The sequence below is a fragment of the Aethalodelphis obliquidens genome, unplaced genomic scaffold (genome assembly GCF_003676395.1).
Source record: "Aethalodelphis obliquidens isolate GAN/ISIS:26980383/991018 unplaced genomic scaffold, ASM367639v1 scaffold66, whole genome shotgun sequence".
Lineage (NCBI taxonomy): Eukaryota > Metazoa > Chordata > Mammalia > Artiodactyla > Delphinidae > Aethalodelphis > Aethalodelphis obliquidens.
The window spans coordinates 9,895,405-9,916,627 of NW_020838010.1; the positions used below are offsets into that span (position 1 = coordinate 9,895,405).

General features: G+C 42.6%; 1 protein-coding gene across 1 annotated transcript in view; it reads right to left on the minus strand.

The window, feature by feature from the left end:
- Positions 1–21,223, minus strand: part of KIAA1210 (KIAA1210 ortholog) — a 58,303-nt gene that overhangs the window by 15,955 nt on the left and 21,125 nt on the right. Inside the window, 3 exon segments of the mRNA XM_027089539.1 lie at positions 1,030–1,185; positions 4,845–4,971; positions 11,707–11,875. Coding sequence (XP_026945340.1) covers positions 1,030–1,185; positions 4,845–4,971; positions 11,707–11,875 — 452 coding nt within the window.

Here is a 21,223-nt window from a genome sequence, read left to right on the forward strand (position 1 = left end):
AAGCTATTCTGGAACTGGAGAGCGGTGATGGTTGCACAACATTGTGAATGTACTTAATGCCACTGAGTTGTACACTTCAACATGATGAATTTTATGTTATGTGTATTTTACCATGATAAAAAATGTTATCTAATTCAATCCTTCCACCAGTTCAGACTGTTCCAAGTTGTCTGACTTAGTGCTATTGTCGTAGCCTAAATTCATAAATCAGTGAGCATCCTAATTTGGCTTTGAGAGTTTGACGGCCATCTGTCCTGAGCAGAGCCTATGACAGAAGCAAGCATGTCAGCTCCATGACAACAAGGAATGTTAAAGCCTGTGCTTTAACTTTGGTCCTAACCAAATTGTTTTTTTGTTGCCATATCTAACTGAAGGCTGCTTCTCTCCATAGAATCTTTTAACATCAAAACAGAGGAGTTTTGCGCTGACTGGACAATTATCTTCATCATAAATTACCTGTCTGTATACTTTTTAGTCCCCAAGGTTAATTGTTCTAAACTCTACTTCACTCTAAAAGCTCTCTCAAGCTCAAAAACAACCAATCAAATTAACCACACAATAGTATGAGAATGGAAGTGTTGATGTGAGCAAAATCTGCTGATTTTCCAATTGTTGATGGGTATTTTTTGGTTGGCAAAGCTGGACATATGAAATACACATACCTGCCCTCTCGTGTCAAATGACTTTTCATACGAATATGTGTCTATCAAACAATACTACATGCCCTAACCTTTGAGATTTGGGCATTGGAATCTATAGAGGCTTTACTTCCATAAAAATCTCTATTGTTTTCTTCGTGAAATAACTGAAAACATCCGCAAACTTTTTTTTCAGAAATACTGTCTTCCATTTCTTATAAATTACAGTGCTGATTATTTGGTTTGTAGACTTGGACAGAAAATGTAAACCACCAGGCAAACCAAAAGCAAGAATGGCAGCTCCTTCCCCAGACATCCCCCTAGTAGTGAGCTACAGCAGGAATAAAAGCGTCCCCCACAACCTGCGACTTAGGATGGAACTAACACTTGCCTTCTTCAATGTCAAGATCGTGTGTGATAAACCCTTCTTCCGTGGGCTCTTCAGTGACTCATCAGCAACAGAGATTTCTTCAAACTCCTTAGAGACTGTGTCAGATTGAATAAGAGGTGAGCTGATGCTGGGTTGGCGTGGGCCCCGTGGTGGGATCTGTCAAGGAGGAGGATAGAAGGAAAAAGTTAAAACTTGTGTGCCTTCCTCCAAATTACTTGTTGCTTAATGATTGAAGGGCTAAGAACCCAAAGTGAAAACTATGAGCCACGGAAAGCATCTCCTACCTCCTTGTCTTCCCTTCCAGTACGTCCTCAAACCAAAGACGAATAGCCTTGGTTCACTCTCTGGGGATTGGCTGCACCCGTTTGCCAATCCCCAAAGACAGAAACTTCAAATTGCTTGTTTGATCCAAACCAGAATCCTGGTGTTACCTCCTACTGATGCCAACTATAAATCTTGTTTGAGTCTGATCTTTGTTTTGACCTTGGCCCTGTCTTTGGAAGTCCAGATCTTGTGAAGGTGAGTCTTTGAGTTACGATCTGGGCTTTCTATCATTCTATCAGTCCAGGAATTGTCTGGATCAAATCTTGACCGTGTTGGTTGCTTGTCTTAAGCCTGTCAAGATTGATTTTCTGGGATTTTTAGAAAATCTACAGAACGAGTCCTGGTTAGAACTGGTTTTTACTAGTTTTCTGAAGTGGATAAAGTTGATCGTTTGGGTTTACCTTGAGCTTCAGCAGACTGATTTAGTTGATTCCAGTTTGAAGTTCATGGTACACTTGAATTTGAGGCACCGATCCCTGCCACGGTCCCCTTGATGTGGATCAGAACACCTGATTTTATCTTTAACAAGTACTGGCTAAGCATGTGCAGTGTACCATACCCATTCTAGGCAGTGAGGCCACAGCAATAAACAAAACAAAATCCTTGTTGTCATGGAGCTGACATGCTTGCTTCTGTCATAGGCTCTGCTCCTGTTCAGGACAGACGGCAGTCAAACTCTCAAAGCCAAAGAAAAGGGGCCACAATGAGTTTCTGCCTGTGGGGTACTCCCAGCCAATGTCTAAGGTGCCCTCTTATTACTACCAGGTCCCACTGGGGGCTCTTGAGGAGAGACCTTGGGGATTAACCATCCCCAAGCCCAACTGCGATAATAATCACTATACTAATGGCAGCTAACTTTTACTGAAGGCATTATTCTGCTTTAATCTTTATTATTTCCTGCTAGGCAGGGAGTGCTCTCCATAGATGTATTTCATTCAAACCTTACAATTCTTTGAAAGCGTTTGCTCTTGTGGTCTCCATATTACCGATGGGGGAAACCAGGTCTGAGAAATCACATGACTGGCCCTAACTCTCACAGTGGCAGAGCAAGCATCTGAAAAGGTCTGTTTGTCTTTAAGCCTACGTTCTTAACCAATCCGCACTCCTGTCTCCTAACTAAGAGGGCCGGGAAGGGGATGTCCCATACTCAAGTTCAGGAAGTTTAAAGGCAACAGCCAGAAGAGGTGGTGTGCCTGCTTCCTTAAGAAGGGCTGCAGAGGGAGAGTCAGGTCTGTGAGCAATAAGAAAAGCTGCTTTGTGCTCTCAGTTTCTTAAATGACTGAATTCAGTTTGATTCAACAATAAGAAGATGCTAATAATCTGCTATTACCTCTTCTTGTCAATTTGTCCTCAAATAAAAAGAACATGAAACATCTTGAAGAGTAATCTAGGCACCCACATTCCTAACACTTCAGATAGGACATCAGGTGAAAATCTGCCAGTAGCATATGCTTGTCAGAGATGAATCCATGTATGTCTAAGTACGCACAGCTGGGGCGGTGAAACTCCGAATGGCTCATGAAATCACTTATGGTTCCTTTGGCCGTTCACTCCTCTCCTATTTAGATAACTGTGGTAATTCTAGAGCTAATACATGTCGATGGGCGCTGACACCCCCTCTCGGGGGGTGGGGGATGCGTGCATTTATCAGATCAAAACAAAAAATTGGCTCGGTCTTGGTATTTCTAACAAAACTGTATGCCTGGATTTCCTCTCCCACAATCTCCCACTTGCTCTGAATGTCACTTAATCCATTAAGAATCCTGCTCCTTCAAGGGACCCAACCATTGGCCAAGTCCGTATTTACCCCAGCTTCTATGCAACACTGCATGTCAGGACCCTTGACTTAATGCTATCAACCACCCTGTCATTTAGGAATGTCACCTTGGCACTTAAGGGAAGTTTCCCACGCAAGCATCAATCTGGTTGTTGATGACTCAGCTTCTGTTAACACCCTACTCCACCTTCAGCCCTGTTTCCCAAGGGAGGGACTAAGGGAGCAAACCAAAAGTATGAGGTGTGGGCCCAAACCAGACATTGAAGAAAACTTGTTTTTGGGCTACTGTGGTTTTCCCTGCCCCCTTCATTGTGGGAAGAAACACCCCTAGAATCTTTTTCTTATCTTTTTTTATTTTAATGGACTATCTCTTCTATAAGAGTCTCTTTGTTTCTGGGACTGAGAGGAGGGAGAGAGGGAGGAGTCCAGGAAACAATGTTCCCCTTTCTGAATGTAAGAAATAACCCCGTGGCATTTGCTCGTGTGTACCTGGATTTTTGCCGATTTTTGCCACTGGATGCCAAGGGAGTATAGCTGTGGAGACAGGTGAAAGCTGGTGTTGATGTTTAAAACTGAAGACTGGAAAGTTCATGGAAGTGACTTTTCCTGCTGTAGTGCGAGAGGCCAACACTGACCTAGGGGCTGCTTTACAACCATAAGATCAGCGCTACTGGTGACCATCTCAGTGTTTGCTTCTCCACCCTTCATGGCTAATGTACCCAGCAGAACTTCCACACACAGTATGAAAATCAGAGCGAGAGATAGGGGGTCTTAAGCAGACATGTCAGAAATAAGCCCCAGTTACCTCTTGCCAAATGCAAAATAATCAGCTCTCTAGTGGAGAAGAGTCTGACTGAGCAATGGGTAGGGGTAACTGAAGGTAAGAGACTGTTCTACGTAGGTGTTGCATTTTACATAGACTAAAGATGTACCCTCCTTCCTGTGGAGGCAGGGCCAGAGAAGCTCAACATCTTAGAGACTGGTGTAAGGGAAAGACTATGGGTTTGGAGGTCAACACATCTGGGTCAGAGTTCCAGGTCTACCACTAACTATACGGGTCAGCTTGAGCAATTTCTTTAATCTCTCTGAATCTGTATTCAATCCTCACGAGCAACCCTTTGAGGTAGATATTAATATTATACCCAATGTAGATGAGGAAAGGAAGGCTTAGCGAGGTTAAGCAATCAGCCCAAAGTCTCAGAGCCAATAAGTAGCAGAGCAAGGATTCAAGTGTAGGGCTATCTGTCCGACTTTGAACAATTCTCTTCTATTACCTCAGTGATCTTGGTGCCTGCAACCCCGACTCCACTTCTGGGCACAGATTGCGGCCTAGCTCCAAACGCAGCTCTATGCACACTACCATTCAAAGCTCTAGGCAGAGTTCTAAAAATATAAGATCTCTGTGGAAGAAAGAAAAAACATGGGGGTTGGAATGTCTGCACATTAACAGTGGAATGTCACTGTCATAATACTTAAAGCATTCTTGGGGTGTGTAAAGAGAAGTGAATATGGTGATACCAGCCAACACTGTGTGCCGGGTACTAGGTAAGCACATCATGTATTTATTTGTTCTCTCATCAATGTTTACAACAGTGGGGTAGAATCAGCTGAGAAGCAGGTCCAAATTCCTCCCTCCTTGTTTTTTGACAGGAGAGGAGTCGGGAATGGAAGATGAATAGTCCAATTAGGCACTGATGCTCAAGTTCACTGTTACCTGAAGCTGTCTGCCTCTCTGGACCTCTGGAGAGGGGCATATTCTGCTTCCTGATCTTTCAGACTCAGACTTCAACATGAAGATGCTGTCGTGGGACAGGACTTTGTTCCCCATGCTGCTCTTGGCCCTGGACAGGAAGGAAAAAGTCTTGAAAGCAGCCAAGGGAACCAAATGAACCAAAGACACATGTATCAATACGTCTATAATATGGCCTACCATAGACACCTCAGAAGCATATGTGCTGACACAGAAAGTTGTCCATGAGATATAGAGTGAACAAAATAAAGAACAGTATGGTCCCATTTAATACATATACATATATTACATACATATGTAGTTTGTGTTCATAGAGAAAAGTCTGGAAGGATATCCACCATATTGTTAGTGGTGGAATGGCACTAGGAACTCTGAGGAATGGCACTAGGAACAGGAGGGATATTTTCATTTTATACTCTATGTACTTCTGCATAATTTTGATTTTTTAAAATGATCAACATGTATCTTTTTTATATAATAGCTTTACTTTTACTGAGATATAGTTTACCTACCATACAATTCACCATTGAAAGTATATAGTTCAGTAGTGGCAACACTGAGGAAGGGGAGGGAAGACCCTGAATCTTGCTATTATTAAGATGAGAGTTATAAAAGATCTTTCACACACAATTTGTCTCTAGTGTTTTTGTTTTGATGATAAATATCACATATGTGGGCTTCCCTGGTGGCGCAGTGGTTGAGAGTCCGCCTGCCGATGCAGGGGACACGGGTTCGTGCCCCAGTCCGGGAAGATCCCACATGCCGTGGAGTGACTGGGCCCGTGAGCCATGGCCGCTGAGCCTGCGCGTCCAGAGCCTGTGCTCCGCAACGGGAGAGGCCACAACAGTGAGAGGCCCGCGTACCGCAAAAAAAATATATATATATATCACATATGTGCCCAGATGCTGGATACTTTCATTCACCAGGTCTTTTCCTCTTTCACACAAGGGTTCTGCAATATATTTGTCCTATTTTCAAATTCATCTTATGCACCCACCCTACCCACCTCCAGCTTGCTAAACCCAGATGGAAACACCTTCTGATTGGGAATGGAACCAGGTTGATAAGAATTACGTTAGGACAAATCAGGGGAAAGTTAGAAGCAAATGAAAGGCTAAAGGCACAAGACACTCCTTTGGGGATGTGGAAATATATTTCACCTTTTAAAATTTTCAACCAAAGACATCACAAGAAAAGAAAACTACAAACCAATATATCTTATGAATATAGATGCAAAATTCTTCAATAAAATACTAGCCATCTGAATCCAGCAGCATATAAAAAGAATTATACACTATGACCAAGTAGGACTTGCAAGGAATGCAAGGTTACTTTAATATATGAAAACCAATTAATGTAATATACAATATCAATAGAATAAAAAGAAGAAACCACATACATGGTCACTTCAATAGATGCAGAAAAAGCATTTGTAGAATCCAACATTTTTTCATGAAAAATACACTCAACCTTGACGGAGAACATCTGTGAGAAACACACAGCTAATATCATAATGATGAAAGACTGGATGCTTTCTCCCTCGGATCAAGAACAAGACAAGGATGTCTGCTCTCACCACTTCTACTCTGCATTGTACTGGGTTCTAGCCAGGGAAATCAGGTAAGAAAATGAAATAAAGGGCATCCATACTGGACAGGGAGAAGTGAAATTATCTCTAATCACAGATGACATAATCTTGTGTATAAAACTCCTAAGGAACCCATTAAAAACTACTAGAGCTAATCAATGAGTTCAGCAAGGTTGCAGGATACAAGACCAATATATAAAAATTGATTGTATTTCTATATACTTGCAATGAACAATCCAAAAGTGAAATTTAGAAAACACTTCCACTTACAATACCACCAAAAAGAATAAAATATGGATGGACCTAGAGATTATTATGCTAAGTGAAATAAATCAGACAGAGAAAGACAAATACCGTATGATCTCACTTATATGTGGAATCTAAAAAACAAAACAAAAATCAAGACAAAACAGAAACAGACTTATAGAAACAGAGAGCAAACTAGTGGTTGCCAGAGAGGAGGGGAGGTGGGGGGCTGGGCTCAATAGGTGAAGGGGATTAAGAGATACAAACTCCCAGGTATAAAATAAATGTCACGGGGATGTACTATACAACATAAGGACTATAGTCAATAATACTGTAATAATTTTGTGTGGTGACAGATGGCTACTAAACTTCTCATGGTGATCCTTTCATAATGTATTTGATCGACTCAGTATGTTGCACAGCTGAAACTAACAATATTGTGTGTCAACTATACTTCAATTTAAAATTTTTTACAAAAAAGAATAAAATAGGAATAAATTTAATGAAAGCTGTGTAAAACTTATACTCTGAAAACTATAAAACACTGATGAAAGAAATTAAAGAAGATCTAAATAAATGGAAAGACAGCCTATGTTCACAAATTGGAAGACAATCTTGTCAAGAGGGCAATACTCCACCAATTGATCTACAGGTTTAATGCAATCTCTTTAGAAATTTCAGCTGCCTTAAGTTTTTTTTTGCAGTAATGGACAAGCTGATCTTAAAATTCAAAGCGAAGTGCTAGGGACCACAAATAGCCAAAACAATCTTGAAAACGATGCATAAAGTTGGAGGACTCACACTTGCCAATTTTAAACTTACTACAAAGCTACAGTAATCAAGACAGGGTAGTACGGCTTGATAGACATACAGATCAATGAAATAGAAGGGAGATTCCATAAATGAACCCATTAATCTATGGTTAACTGATTTGCAAGAAGGGTGCCAAGACCATTCAATTGGGAAAGAATAGTTTTTTTAATAAATAGTGCTGGGACAACTGGATAGCCGCATGCAAGAGAATGAAGTTAGACCCTTATTTCATACCATATATAAAAATTAACTCCAAATGGGTCAAAGACCGAAATATAAGAGCCAGAACTCTTAGAAGAAATCATAGGGGTGTATCTTCATAACCTGCATTTGGCAATGGAGTCTTAGACATGACACCAAAAACTTAAGCAGCAAAAGGAAAAAAAAAACAGATAAATAGATTTCATCAAAATTACAACCTTTTGTACTTCAAAGGACAACCCACATAATGGGAGAAAAACTGTATACCTGATAAGGGACTTGTATCTAGAATATACAAGAAACTCTTACAATTCAATAATAAAAATAAAAAAGAATGAAATTTTGCCATTTGCAGCAACATGAATGGACTTGGAGGACATTACGCTAAGTGAAACAAGTCAGACAGAGAAAGACAAGTACTGTATGATAGCACTTATATGTGGAATCTAGAAACTACAACAAACTAGTGAATAAAACAAAAAAAGAAGGAGACTCACAGATATAGAGAACAAGCTAGTGGTTACCAGTGGGAAGAGGGAAGGTGGAAGGGCAATATAGAGGTAAGGGGGGAAAAGGATTACTATGGGATTATATGAAATCATGTGTGTGAAACTTTTGAAAATTGTAAAGCACAATAGAATTTAAAGAATTTTTCATTCAAAAAATAAAAAAATAAAAATACAGATAACCTAATTAAAAATGGACAAAGGATCTCAATAAACATTCCTCCAAAGAAGGCATACAAATAGCTAACAAACCCATGAAAAGATGCTCAACGTCATTAGTCAGCAGGGAAATACAAATTCAAACTATAATGAAATGCCACGTCATACCCACTAGAATGGCTAGAAACAAAACTAAGATAACAAGTATTGGCAAGGTTGTAGAGAAATTGGAAACCCCATACACTGCTGGTGGGAATGTAAAAGAATTCAGACACTTTGGAAAACAGTCGTCTGGTGGTTCCTTGAAAAATTAAACATTAACTTACCACGTGACCCAGCAACCTCACTCCTAGGTATAGACCCAAGAGAAATAAAAATATATCTATCCAAAAACTGAGACACATATCTCCACAGCAGCATGCTTCATAACAGCCCAAAGGTGGAAATAACCCAATATATGTCAACTGATGAGTGCATAAAGTGTAATATATCCAGGCAGTGGAATACAATTCAATTTTTAAAGGAATAAAGTACTGATACATGTTACAGCATGGATGACTCTGGAAGACACGCTCAGGGAATCAAGCCAGTCACAAAAGACCATATATTGTATGATTCCATATATATGAAATATCCAGAATAAGCAAATTTACAGAGGCAGAAAGTAGATAAGTGGCCACCTATGACTGGACTGGGGTTGACTGCTAATGGGTACAGGGGTTCTTTTAGGGAGGGATGAAAATGTTGTTAAAGTAATTTTTAATACCTCAAATACTTTTTTTCCATTTACTACCTTTCTTACCAAATTATACATGTAGGTTGGCATTTTTAAAAAGAATCTGTAAATGCTAACTAGAGTAGCAGCTCAGGCAGTGTAGGGCTAGCACCCACCTTGTCGTTGTTAGCCTGCCTGGCTGAGGGATGAGCACATGGGATATTTAATTGTGACACACTCCGAGGACAATGTGGTGTTCTGGGGATTAAAATGGCACCCACGCTAAGGTGGCTTGTGGGCCAGCAGGGAGGAGAGGAGGCAGATGTCTGCCACTTTGTAGTAAAGTCCTACCCACATTTTCCCTAAAACTCTCCTACCCAGGTGGCCCTGGTGGTGAAGGCAAGGTTCTCTGCTTTATGAAAATAGCAGAAAATTAACGTGACTCCAGAGGAACACAATGGAGTTGTTTCTGATGCAGCACTGGGAGAGCATCTCTACACGTTCGCTCATTACACACACATACACACTTCCATTCACTGCTTCTCTATGACCTGCTGGCTCAAATCAGGCTTGAGACCAGTGTAGGATCTGTGACTACTCCACCTCCCCTGCTTTGTGCAGAAAAACTGCAAGGAAATCTTAGGCCATAAGTGGGCTTAGGAACTCTGTCATTTCCATGCCGTGCGTCAGCCAGAGTATAACCGTTGCACTGGCTGTCTAGTGTCAAGCCCTCCCTGATCAAAGGATTACATTAGCACCAGCTGTGGTCAGGTCTGTCGGAAACCAAACCTCCTGTCCACTCCCTGGAGGCAAAGAAAACACATCCCAAATCTAAATAAAATCTTGGCCTTAATTAAAGGCAATAAAGTGTAGTACACCAGCACCCACGAAAGAATCAAATAGAGGAATGGGATTTGTCTGTTCTATCAGATACAGCTTAAAACACTCTTGGAAATAGATACTGGACCTATTGTACAGCACAGGAGAGGGCTGGCCATAAGTTTTGTTATGATTGATCGCTTCAATGGATCGCTTCAATGGATCTGATCTCCCTAACTCCCGAGTGATATTCTCCAGGGTTTCTCCCCTAGCAATTAAGCAAGAGGTTCGGGTCAGGGGTGAACTTCAGGCCTCCTAAGGTATATTCTTAATTAATTTACGCTCCTTGCAAAAAAAAAAAAAAAAAAAAAGACCAATCTCAGGTCCTTAGAAAAACACCCTTCCTCATGTATGAACTAGTTCATGCACTTACACCCACTCCCTCTCACTCTCCTTTCCTCCCTTCCCCGCCCCAGAGGTGCACATGCCCACACCTTCTTAGTCTGGAGAATACATCAGACTAAGTGGACCATTTTGGAGGGAGAGGCACAAGTAAAAAGGGGCAAGGTAGAACTTCAGTAGAGACAGCCCTTGCCAATTTGTAGAGACAAATCAGAATAAACCCAAACTTCCCTCTCCCACCTCACCCTCTGGGGTTTTTTTAGGGCTAGTCTCAGTTTTCCTTAGACCTCTAATGCAATGGTCTATAATGGTATGATTTGTGAGGTATGAGACAAGCCCCTTTGCAAAACCATCTCCCTTGCTAGTAAAGCTATCTGAAATACCTCACATTCAATGCACTCAGTAAGGTCCTTTTTAAGGAGACCTACGTGCTGTGAGTGGGCAGTATAACATGTTTGCTAACTATCCCATTACCTCCAAGTAAAGCCTTGAGGGAATGGGTAGCAGTACACGTGAGCTCTGTAGGGAGTCCAGATAAGTCTGGAATTTAAGGCCAGGGGAACAGACCCAAGTGGAACTCCATAGACAGGAATCCAATTGATCCAGGAACAGCTACAGGTACTGGGTGTCCAGATTTTCCACAATAAGATGTGGAAGTTGAGGCTTCAAAGATGAAAATTTGAATAGGAGTGGCAATGTTGGCTGAGAAACAGTCTTCCCCATACCTTCTGTGACCAGTTACAGCATTTACCCCAGTCTCCTGGGATGGAGGGAGAAATGAATTTGGGTTCTTTGCTTGCTTGCTTTTTTGTTTTTACGTTAACACAGTGATTTCATCCTTATGCCCCAACCCAGCTAGACGGCTTCACTATCTAAGACTTTAATCACACATTAGGAGATCTGGAGTCTGAGGACTGGGCAAGCAAACCAGCTCAAGCTTCCTAAACGACGGAGGCCATCCTTACCTTATGAAACAGAGTCCTCTGGCTCCTAACTAATGGTAGGCCCCTACATCTCATTGTAGCTGTGACTGCGCAGGTTGCCCTGATCTACCCGCACCCTCTCACGCAGCACTCTTGGGGGAGGGGGTATGCATTTGTCATACTCCATGCAACCCACTGAGCTGTGCAGCCCAGACGGCAAACATGTATATATATGTGTATATATATATATATATATATATATATATATATATATATACACACACACACACACACACGCATACAGGGAAAGACCTCCAGGCCCAGCTCCCACAGGCAGGGAGGCCAAGAGTCCCTGGGACCAAAGGCCCATTGGAGACTTGGCTGCCAAAGGGGGACCTGGATCTAGCTACCTGCCCCTTGCCCCGTTCCCACTCCCCACCCCACCTGAGCTTACCTAGGCTTGGTTTGTCGACCTTCCCAAACTGGCTTCACGGAAGAGATGTTAGTACTATCACTGGACAAGTTTGGTTTGAGGTTCCTCTTTCCCTGGGCATCTTCAGGCTCTTTTTTCTTCTTCTTCCCAAAAAATCTCTTGAAGCCTTTAAATTTGGATTTCTCCTTTCCTGGAAGTTAGAATTGAAAGTGAGGCAGAGTGTGATGGTGGAAGGGAAGACAGGAGAGGAAACGGCCTTCGTTGCAGGAATGAGGAGTATGATCCCGGAGGCCCTCCAGGTCTCGGCCCTCATCCCCAGTGCCCACAGCACCATTCATCCGGTTTGTTCTCTTCTTAGTAACTCACTAACAAAGTAGCTGAGTTTCTGGTGAAAGCAGAAGCTCAGATCCCAGCTTGTGGCCTCTGGGCAGCCTCTATTCTGGCTCAACTCACCATGCGTTCACTTGCCACTCAATTTCAACTATGAACACACACCTCTTTCCTGGCCCTAAGAAGTTCACTCATAGGCAGCAATTCTTGAGCCAACATAAGCACTTGGTACCCCGGTCACTGGAGTCATGGTGATCCAGTTGGGGAGCAAAGCTTCCACATGTGACAAACTCTTCAGGACCCTTGGAAATCCCTGTGGGAGTTGGTACTGCCCAACCTGTGTGCTGAAAGGATGCAGACCCAAGGAGTGAGTGCAGTGGGGTTGGTGCAGTCAGGGAAGACGTCCTCAAGGAAGGGATTTATGAGCAAGGGAGAGGGCTGGGAACAGGGAAGAAAGAGCTGCTGGGCAAAGAAGCTCCCTGTGCAAAGGATATGACAAAATCACCTACGAAAGAGTTTTGCAAGGGAGGATGTGTGTGAGTGTGTGTGTGTGTGTGTGTGTGTGTGTGTGTGTGTGTGTGTTATGTGCATTGTGTATGTTCTTCAATTATTACTGATTGGTTCAGATTATCTACAGTGCTGATGCCCTCTGCAGCAGTAAGGAATGTGAGCTTTAAATGCTCCTCAGGCTTTGTTTGGGCTTTCTTGAGCTTCCTAGTAAACACATATATCTTTATCAGGGCTCAGTAGAAGAGGGGAAAAGGCAGGGGAGTTTGCACTGCATTCTTCAGAGGCAAGGAACCAACTCTTACTGTTTCGCATGCAATAATTTACCAACTCAGGTGTCTCATTCCAATTTCCAACAGCCTGGCCTCTGGAAGGGCTCTTGTCAGCACAGCAATGCTGCAGCGGCAGTGAAGGGTCCAGCCAAGGGAATTGCCGACAAGGCTGCCATTAGAAAGACTGAGTGGTGTGACGGAACGCACCACCAAAGAGTCAGAAAACTCTGGAATCCCGGGCTTGGCTCTGCTATCGATTAGCTCTGTGACCTCGGGTAAGTCACTCAACCTCTCTGGGGCTCAGCTGGAAAATGAGGGTATCACGCTAATCAGCATCTCCCAGAGTACGTTCAGAGGGATACTCATAGGTCTGTTGCATGAAAAGGGGGTTTGCAGTCTCGTCAATCTGGGAAATGCTGATTAAACAGAGTTTAAGGGTGTGATTTGCAACAAGACTCTTCTGAAACTTCAGCATGCCTATGTGTATGGTGTAGCGCCGAGAAACGGGGAAACGGTGTTGTCTCTCCAACGCGTGTATGCAGAATCTCTGGCAAAACACACTTTGGGAAATGCTGAAGTAGCGCTCCTTCTAGCGCTGAACGCTATGGCCAGCTTGTGTACTGATTAATCCTAGGCCTGCCTATTCGAAAGGTTTCTAAACTTCAAGGCCTGACTTAAGTCCAGTTTCCCACCATCACTACAATTCATGCTCCTCTCTGTACACCTAAAACTTGACTGTCGGCACCACAAGTTTTGCATCTGAATGTTCTCTAGTCTGCGCATTCATTCATTCATTCACCTATTCAATGAACGTTTATTAAGGTCAAGCACTTACTATGTTTTGGGTATCAGTGAGAAAGAAATAAGATACGGTTCTACGTCTTAGCTACTGTCTCCCACATCTAGGCTGTAGGCGGGGCCTCTTTAGCATCCTCTTTAGCAACTAGCACAGTGCAAAGCACGCTGTGACACTCGAGAGACAACTGAGTCCATTGAGGGGTGCAGAGTACCAACACAGCTTGTCACTTCCCTTAAATTGAGAACACTGGGCAGCGCCATCCTTAAGCATCCTATAATTTATACACTGGCCCTTATTGGGGTTGATATAAATGATAAATAATGTGGTAAAGATCTTGGCATAAGATCTGGCATGTAGTAAATGCTAATAAATGTGAGATAAAATTAGGGAATCAATAATTGTCTATTAAGACCAGATTCAATTCTATCTGTAGAATTGATCTATCAATTCTATCCATCTACTCTATCTATCTAGCGATAAGGGGAAGAACCCCATATCTATAACTCAATAGTGAATTCTAAAATATACATGATTAGAAGCAGAAGCCAGCACGGCTTGGGGCAATACAAGAAGGTGGTAGGCCTGTGTGCTTGGTAATCGTTGCTTAAGTAACTTCAGTTTTGAATGATTTGAGGAATTTCTCATCTACTAGGATGTACCTATATAGATAGGGTCATGGTTAGGATAAACTTGGCAATTCTACCTTGAGATAGACAGAATAAAGAGCAAAGGTACAATAGGAAACATGTTTTCCCAAGCTTCCTTCTTCAATTTTTTAAGGACAAAATTAAACTAATTTCTATGATAATAAATTATTTAAAATGCTATTTGACCTCATAGAACCACTGTGAGGATTCAACGTGAAAGTGCTGAGAAGTATACAGGATGCAGTAGGCTGGCTCTAGAGTAATCTATATTTTGCTCTCCGGCCTTCTTTCTTAATCTTCCCACCCCCAAAGGATTTCTAAAATCCATGAAATAGTGCGATTTTTCTGTAAAATCCTGATTACTATACTATACTAATCACTAGAATCAGTTTTTTGCTGAGATGTATTTACCAACTGGGTCTCTGGGGAAAATGCCCTTATTTGTAATATCTGCCTACTTCTGTGGTGTAAATCCTCCCATCATGGTCAATTTCAAGCTACTAACATGACATTTAGGGAGAGATGTGCACAGCCTCCCAAGCCAGCGTAAGGTAGCTCCAACACACCACTAAATAACTCCTGCCCAGTGAGGATGAACTGGGCAGTGTCCCCTCACAAGCGGGAAGGAGCCTTTGCAGGCACCGCCATTTTTCAAACAGAAGGAATGACATTTATCGATTCTTGACAGATGGATCTCCTTCTGGCCTTCTGAAACGAGAACAACTTTCTGCTCAGAGTGTTTGGAAACATAATGATTATTGCCCTTCTTGCTTTGAAATCCCAGAATGGAAGGGAGGAGGGCAAAGCTAGACGATTTGGAGTTGCAAACCTGCTTTTCACAAACCAGCAAAGACAGAGGGACAGAATCAGTAGGTGACACAATCTACAAACACTTAAGAACTGAATAAAAATGCTTCTAATAAACTTTTCAGGTTGTAAAACTGAATGTACCAAACATAGTCATTGTATGAGCAAACCAAATTATGCATTAACACATTTTTATGTTCCTAAATTAACCAAATGACTAGTGACTATAGAACTGTAAAAGGTGTTAAAAATTAAGTATGCGTATATTCCAATGTTTCCCCCAGTCTTCCGTTTTTTGCTCGGCAGAAACAACTTATTTTCCCACGAGGATTTAAAATACCTTAAGCAATGCATGTTTCTTTCAACCTTGGCCACTAGGAGGCAAAGAATGTTTCCTTTCCTCCCTCGGGGGTAGCTCTGGGTATAGTGGTGGTATAGCTTCGTTGGTAGGGAGTTGGGGAGACACCAAGAGGTGGGGTGGGCTGCCCATTGATCTGGGGCAGTGACTTGAAAATTGGACATAGCCTTACTAAGCAACCCATTGCCAGACATCCAGCTCAGCTGCAAGAGTCCAAGTCTTCAGCCTGCTCTGGCTTAGGAGAGCTCTCCATCCCCGACAGCACCAGACCCCGTGTATGGAGACCCTGGGAGTGAGATACAAAGCTGGGAACTGTCCGCGTGCTATGTTACTTTCGAAACCCTAATGGAATCCGAGACACTTGCCATATATTCACTGGTGTAAATTGGCCTTTCAAACTTTCTTTTGCAAAGGGGTGCCTTTAAATTGCCAGCAGCTGGGGCTTCCCTGGTGGCACAGTGGTTGAGCGTCCGCCTGCCAATGCAGGGGACACGGGTTCAATCCCTGGTCCGGGAAGATCCCACGTGCAACTTAAGCCCGTGTGCCACAACTACTGAGCCTGCGCTTTAGAGCCCACGAGCCACAACTACTGAAGCCCGTGCGCCTAGAGCCCGTGCTCCGCAACAAGAGAAGCCACCGCCATGAGAAGCCTGCGCACCACAACGAAGAGTAGCCCCCGCTCGCCACAACTAGAGAAAGACTGCGTGCAGCAACGAAGACCCAACACAGCCAAAAATAGATAGATAAATAAATAAATAAATTTATTTTAAAAAATATATTGCCAGCAGCTGAGCCCTGTGTGGGCTGGTTTCCAAAGTTGTTGAAAGTGTAAAGGGTAGATAGACCTAGACAGCAGGTTTGGGTCAAAACCCACATTTGTATCCAGCAATGTCTATGGAGGTCACCTATACACTGGGTAACTTATGCCACCACAAGGCACAGCAGTGGTGGTCAGTGAGCTGACTGCTGTTTGGACTTCTGTAACGAAGCCATTGACTTCTCTGTCCAAGCCCAAGGACTACATATCCCCAAACAGGCAGTAGCTTTCAGCATCCTCATCCACCGAGGGCCTGCATGGCATCACATACCAGAAAAGAGCCCATGGAAGCAGTCCTCTCCCGTTCCCCCAGACAAGAACACACTTAAATCCAATGAAGAGATCATTGCTTTGGGTTGTATATTTGCTTATTTTCCACGCACACAGGCAGCCCTTCTGGGTTGCACTTGAGCTTTCAAAATGCATCGCGCATAACGGTGACCTTGTTCTCTTGTGTTGCTGCTTGGAAAGAAGACTCTTCTAACCGGCCTTTCTTCCCTTCAACCTCCAACAGCACCTTATTCTCTGGCTGGCAATGACTAATACTAAACATGTACCCAAATGCTGGGTCTCTGTGAGAAAAACATCTTGGGAACAGAGAAAGGGCATTTCCTTACCTCCACCCTTTATCGAGATGCAGCGCAATGACACCTTTTTCTCTAGGCACCTGTCTAGCTCATATCCAGAAAGATAGATCAGTTCATTTGGCAGTTGGGGTTGCCTTGGTGAGGAGGCCTATCATTCATTCATTTATTCATTCATTCACTACAAACTTTTGAGTGGCTAATCAGTCTCTCTGAGACCCAATACTGAACAATGGTGACACAGAGATGAAGGGCCTCCAGGAAGCCACAAGAAGGTTCCCCTCTCTCTGTCCTTCCAGACCAAGTCTTCTGCACCACACTAAGAAAACTCAGCAAACATTGAAGAACAACCCAGTGAACTGTTAAATTCAGTTCTACCTTTAAATGCAATGGCTCATCTTGTGTCTTATGGTTCCTCCCCTTCCCCCCACCTTTTTCCAGTGTCAATAAAGCGTATCATTGTTTAGTGACCTTTGCCTCTCTATTACCCCACTCATGGTCTCCTATCATTCACAGGTGGCACCATAATTTATGCAATGGATAGGTTTTGCAAAAGAAATTTTTGTAAATTGATTCCCATTTAACAGAAGCCTATGGTGGCTTCTTTGTTACTATCCCCCCTTGACTCCTCAAATTACAAATTTATCTGTTGGTTAAGTCTGGATTCCTATCTACAGCAAAACCTCAGTTGAATCTCTCAGATCCTGGCCTGCTCTGATTTTTTTTTTTCTGATTAAGCAGAAATTCTTCTCATGCCTTAGTAAATGGAATCTGCTAACCATCCCCAAAGAAGATTGCAGGGCCTAGACAAAACTCTTTTGACTATCAGAGTTTGAGATGAAAGAGAACAGATTAGAAGATGGAAAACTAAATATGGACTGAGTCTAGTGTCATTAGAAATTTGATATGAACTTATTTTCTGTGACTTGATTCTTTTTCTAGGGGTTAAACACATTAAACAAATCTAGTTCTAGTTACCAAGATTTTATTGGGTTACTTACCCTCATCACTGGACTCCAGAACTTCCATACTGCCAGAAATTTCACTTAGTGATTCAGCTATAGTTCAATCACTAAAATAAAATATAGAGGAAAAAACAAAAAATCATTTACTATCTAGGATATAATACAATCATTTTACCCTACTCCTTATCCTCCAGTTAAATTCTTACACTATGCAAGAAAAGATATACAAAGGAAATTGCCATTAGAGAGAATTATTCTTCCTTAAAAAAGATAATGGGGCTTCCCTGGTGACGCAGTGGTTGGGAGTCCGCCTGCCGATGCAGGGGACGCAGATTCGTGCCCCGGTCCAGGAAGATCCCACATGCCGCAGAGCGGCTGGGCCCGTGAGCCATTGCCGCTGAGCCTGCGCGTCCGGAGCCTGTGCTCCGCAACGGGAGAGGCCACAACAGTGAGAGGCCCACGTACCGCCAAAAAAAAAAAAAAAGACAGTGATTCCACATATATGAAATGTCCAGGATAGGCAGACACATAGACACAGAAAGTGTCTTGCTTAAGGCTAGAGGGACGAGGGTGTTTTTTTTGAGTGATAGAGTACAGGGTTTCTTTTTGAGGTGATGACAATGTTCTAAAATTAATTGTGGTAATGGTTGCACAAATCTTTGAATATATTAAAAAGCATTGACTTGTACACTTTAAATGGGTGAATTGTATAATATGTGAATTATAGCTCAATAAAGCTGTTACCAAAATATAAAAGGCAAATGTACAAAACCTGATCTATTGCTTTGTGTTGGGGCCCATTACATTTGGAGGTCTGTTACTATTCATGGGTGTGCCCAGGCAGACAAAATTGTATAGATAAGCCATAAAGAAAAAAACTGAGATAGTTGACTACATAAAAACTTTTAACTTTTGGCCACAAAGAGTAAAGAGTTTACAAAAGAATAACAAACTAGGAAGCAATACTTACAACAAATATAGATAAAGGTGCCAATTTTCTAAATTTGTCAAGAGTGCATATAAACCAATAAATGACAAACAACTGGATATAAAATGGGGCAAAGGATACAACAGGAAGTTTATAGAAAAAGAAATACATAAAGAAAAGTTCAGTCCTACTCATAATTAAAGAAATGTAAATCAAAGTATCAAGTTAACATTTTTACCTATCAGATTGTCCAAAAGTTTTAATTCTGATGATATTCCATGCTGACAAGGATGAGAAAAGTGGACACGCTCATACATTATGAAGTGTAAATTGCTCTCTGAAGAACAATTTCACAGTATCAAAAGTTAAAAATACACATACCTTTTGATCCAGTAGCATCACCACTAGAACTTCACCCTGTAGCTATACTCACACTTGTACACAAAAATATATATGCAAGAATGTTTATCACAGCATTGTTTTAAGCAGTCCAAAGTGGGAAACAACCAAAGTGACCATCGAAAGGATAATCCTCCCATGACTCTGATTCTATATCACGGGAGAATTATCTGTCCCTGGGTTCCTTTCCACTAGTGCAGATAATCAATTGAGAGCCTACTGTACATTTCAGTCTAGCCTTCTAGCCAGGGAAGCATGTCAGTTGATAATCAAACCTTTATAAATCAATGCTGACATTTTTGATGGGAGTTTGTGGGTGGAGGGGAGGGGGGACCTGATCAGCAGACCCAGAGAAAAGAGCAAGAATGCTGCGGAGAGGCAAGCAGAGACTGCCCTCCTCACAGCTCGCCTTGGGGTCTCGATGTGTCTGACTCAAGTACCATCAGGTTGGATTAAGTAGATTCTGGAGCCCCCCTCCCTACACTGGATCTGTCCTGCTCCCAGAAACAGTCAAGCTGCCATTGCTGTTTCATGGATGGGCTCCAGGCCCATCGTGTGCTGCCCTCTAGCCGTTAAGCCCCTGATACTTCTCTGGAGCTAGAGGGGGGTGACCACAGGCTCTGAGGTTAAGGTGAATTTGAGAGGTCACCCACTGAGAGTGACTGAGGCCTTTGGAAAGCAAAAGCTTCCAAACCACAGGGAGAGCTGACAGGGTCCTGGTGTCAAGATGGCTTGAGACCCTCTCACTGAGAAGTCCTAAGGTTCCCCACACTGTACGTTCATTCTCGCTGCAATGAGGAATAAACCTAGCTTGTTCAACAGCAGGTGTGTTGCAGGTGGGCTTTGGCTGAAAGGTATCGACACTTTATTCAAGTCACTCAAACTCTATGAGCCAATATCATAATTCTACCTGAAGATGACAACCCCAGGCCCACACAATGCTCACTAATTACCACACACACATATACACACACATACACAAGTTCCATCTGGAGATCTGGACAGAGCAGAGGGGTAGGGAAATTCAGAAGGCCCTCAGAAATTCAGCGGGAGAACAGGAGAATTCCTTGGGCCAGGAGCAATTCACATCACTGGCGAGTCCCTGGGCCATCTTAATAAACATGGCAGCACCCCAGCCCCTGCCACTAAGAAACGCTTCTTAGACACTGGGGAAATAAACTACCTCTGAGCTTTAGAGAAGCCCATGGAAAAGAAGCCCATTTTCCAAAATGCCAGGCCACAGCAGGCTAACGTTGCCCCTGACCCACCACTGTCAGGGGCAGAAGAAGAAAGGGGAATGATAACCAAAGAGAAGAATATGAAAGACAAAGGGAGAACAAAGAAAGAGGGCATCATGGCGGCATCTGCATCCCTGGAGCACTAATAGAATCATTGGATCTAACTAACTTTTGAGTTTAAACTGTCTCAAATTCTTTCTGGCATACTTACCTTGTATCCCCGACTGCAGGCCCTGAGGACAGTAGAACCGTCAGCTGAGCTACCTCCTCTTCCAAACAAACCAACAACCACAACAAAACATATAAACCTCCCCTTGATTCGAAATCCTCTTCCTGTTACCACCCATTTCTCTGCCTCCCTTTAAAGCCAAACTCTGAAAGGTTATCTATACTTACTACCTTTATGTCTTCACTTCTTATTCTTTTGCACTCTCTCCAACAGGTCTTCCAAATCCAACTGCTTCCAAACCGCTCCACTAAAACTGCTCTCGTTCAATCCACCCATCTGTTACTTGACCTCCCAGCAGCATGTGACACTCCCTCTTTTTTGAATAATGTTATCACTTGCCTTTCTGAACATCACACTCCCTTCATTTTCCTCCTACCTCACTGGCTGTTTCTTCTCAACCTCCCTTGCTGTATCTTTCTCCTTTCCCTGTTTCTGAAATGTTGTAGCACCCGAGGGCTCTACCCTTGGCCCTTTTCTTTATCTACAGTCATTTCCTAGACCAGCGCCATTAAATAGAAATGTTAACGTGAACCACAATTGCAAGCCACATAGGTAATTTTAAATTTTCTAGTAGCCACGTTCAAAAGAGCAAAAAGAAACAGGTGAAGTTACTTTTAATAATATATTTTACTTAGGTCAGTAGAACCAAAATATTATC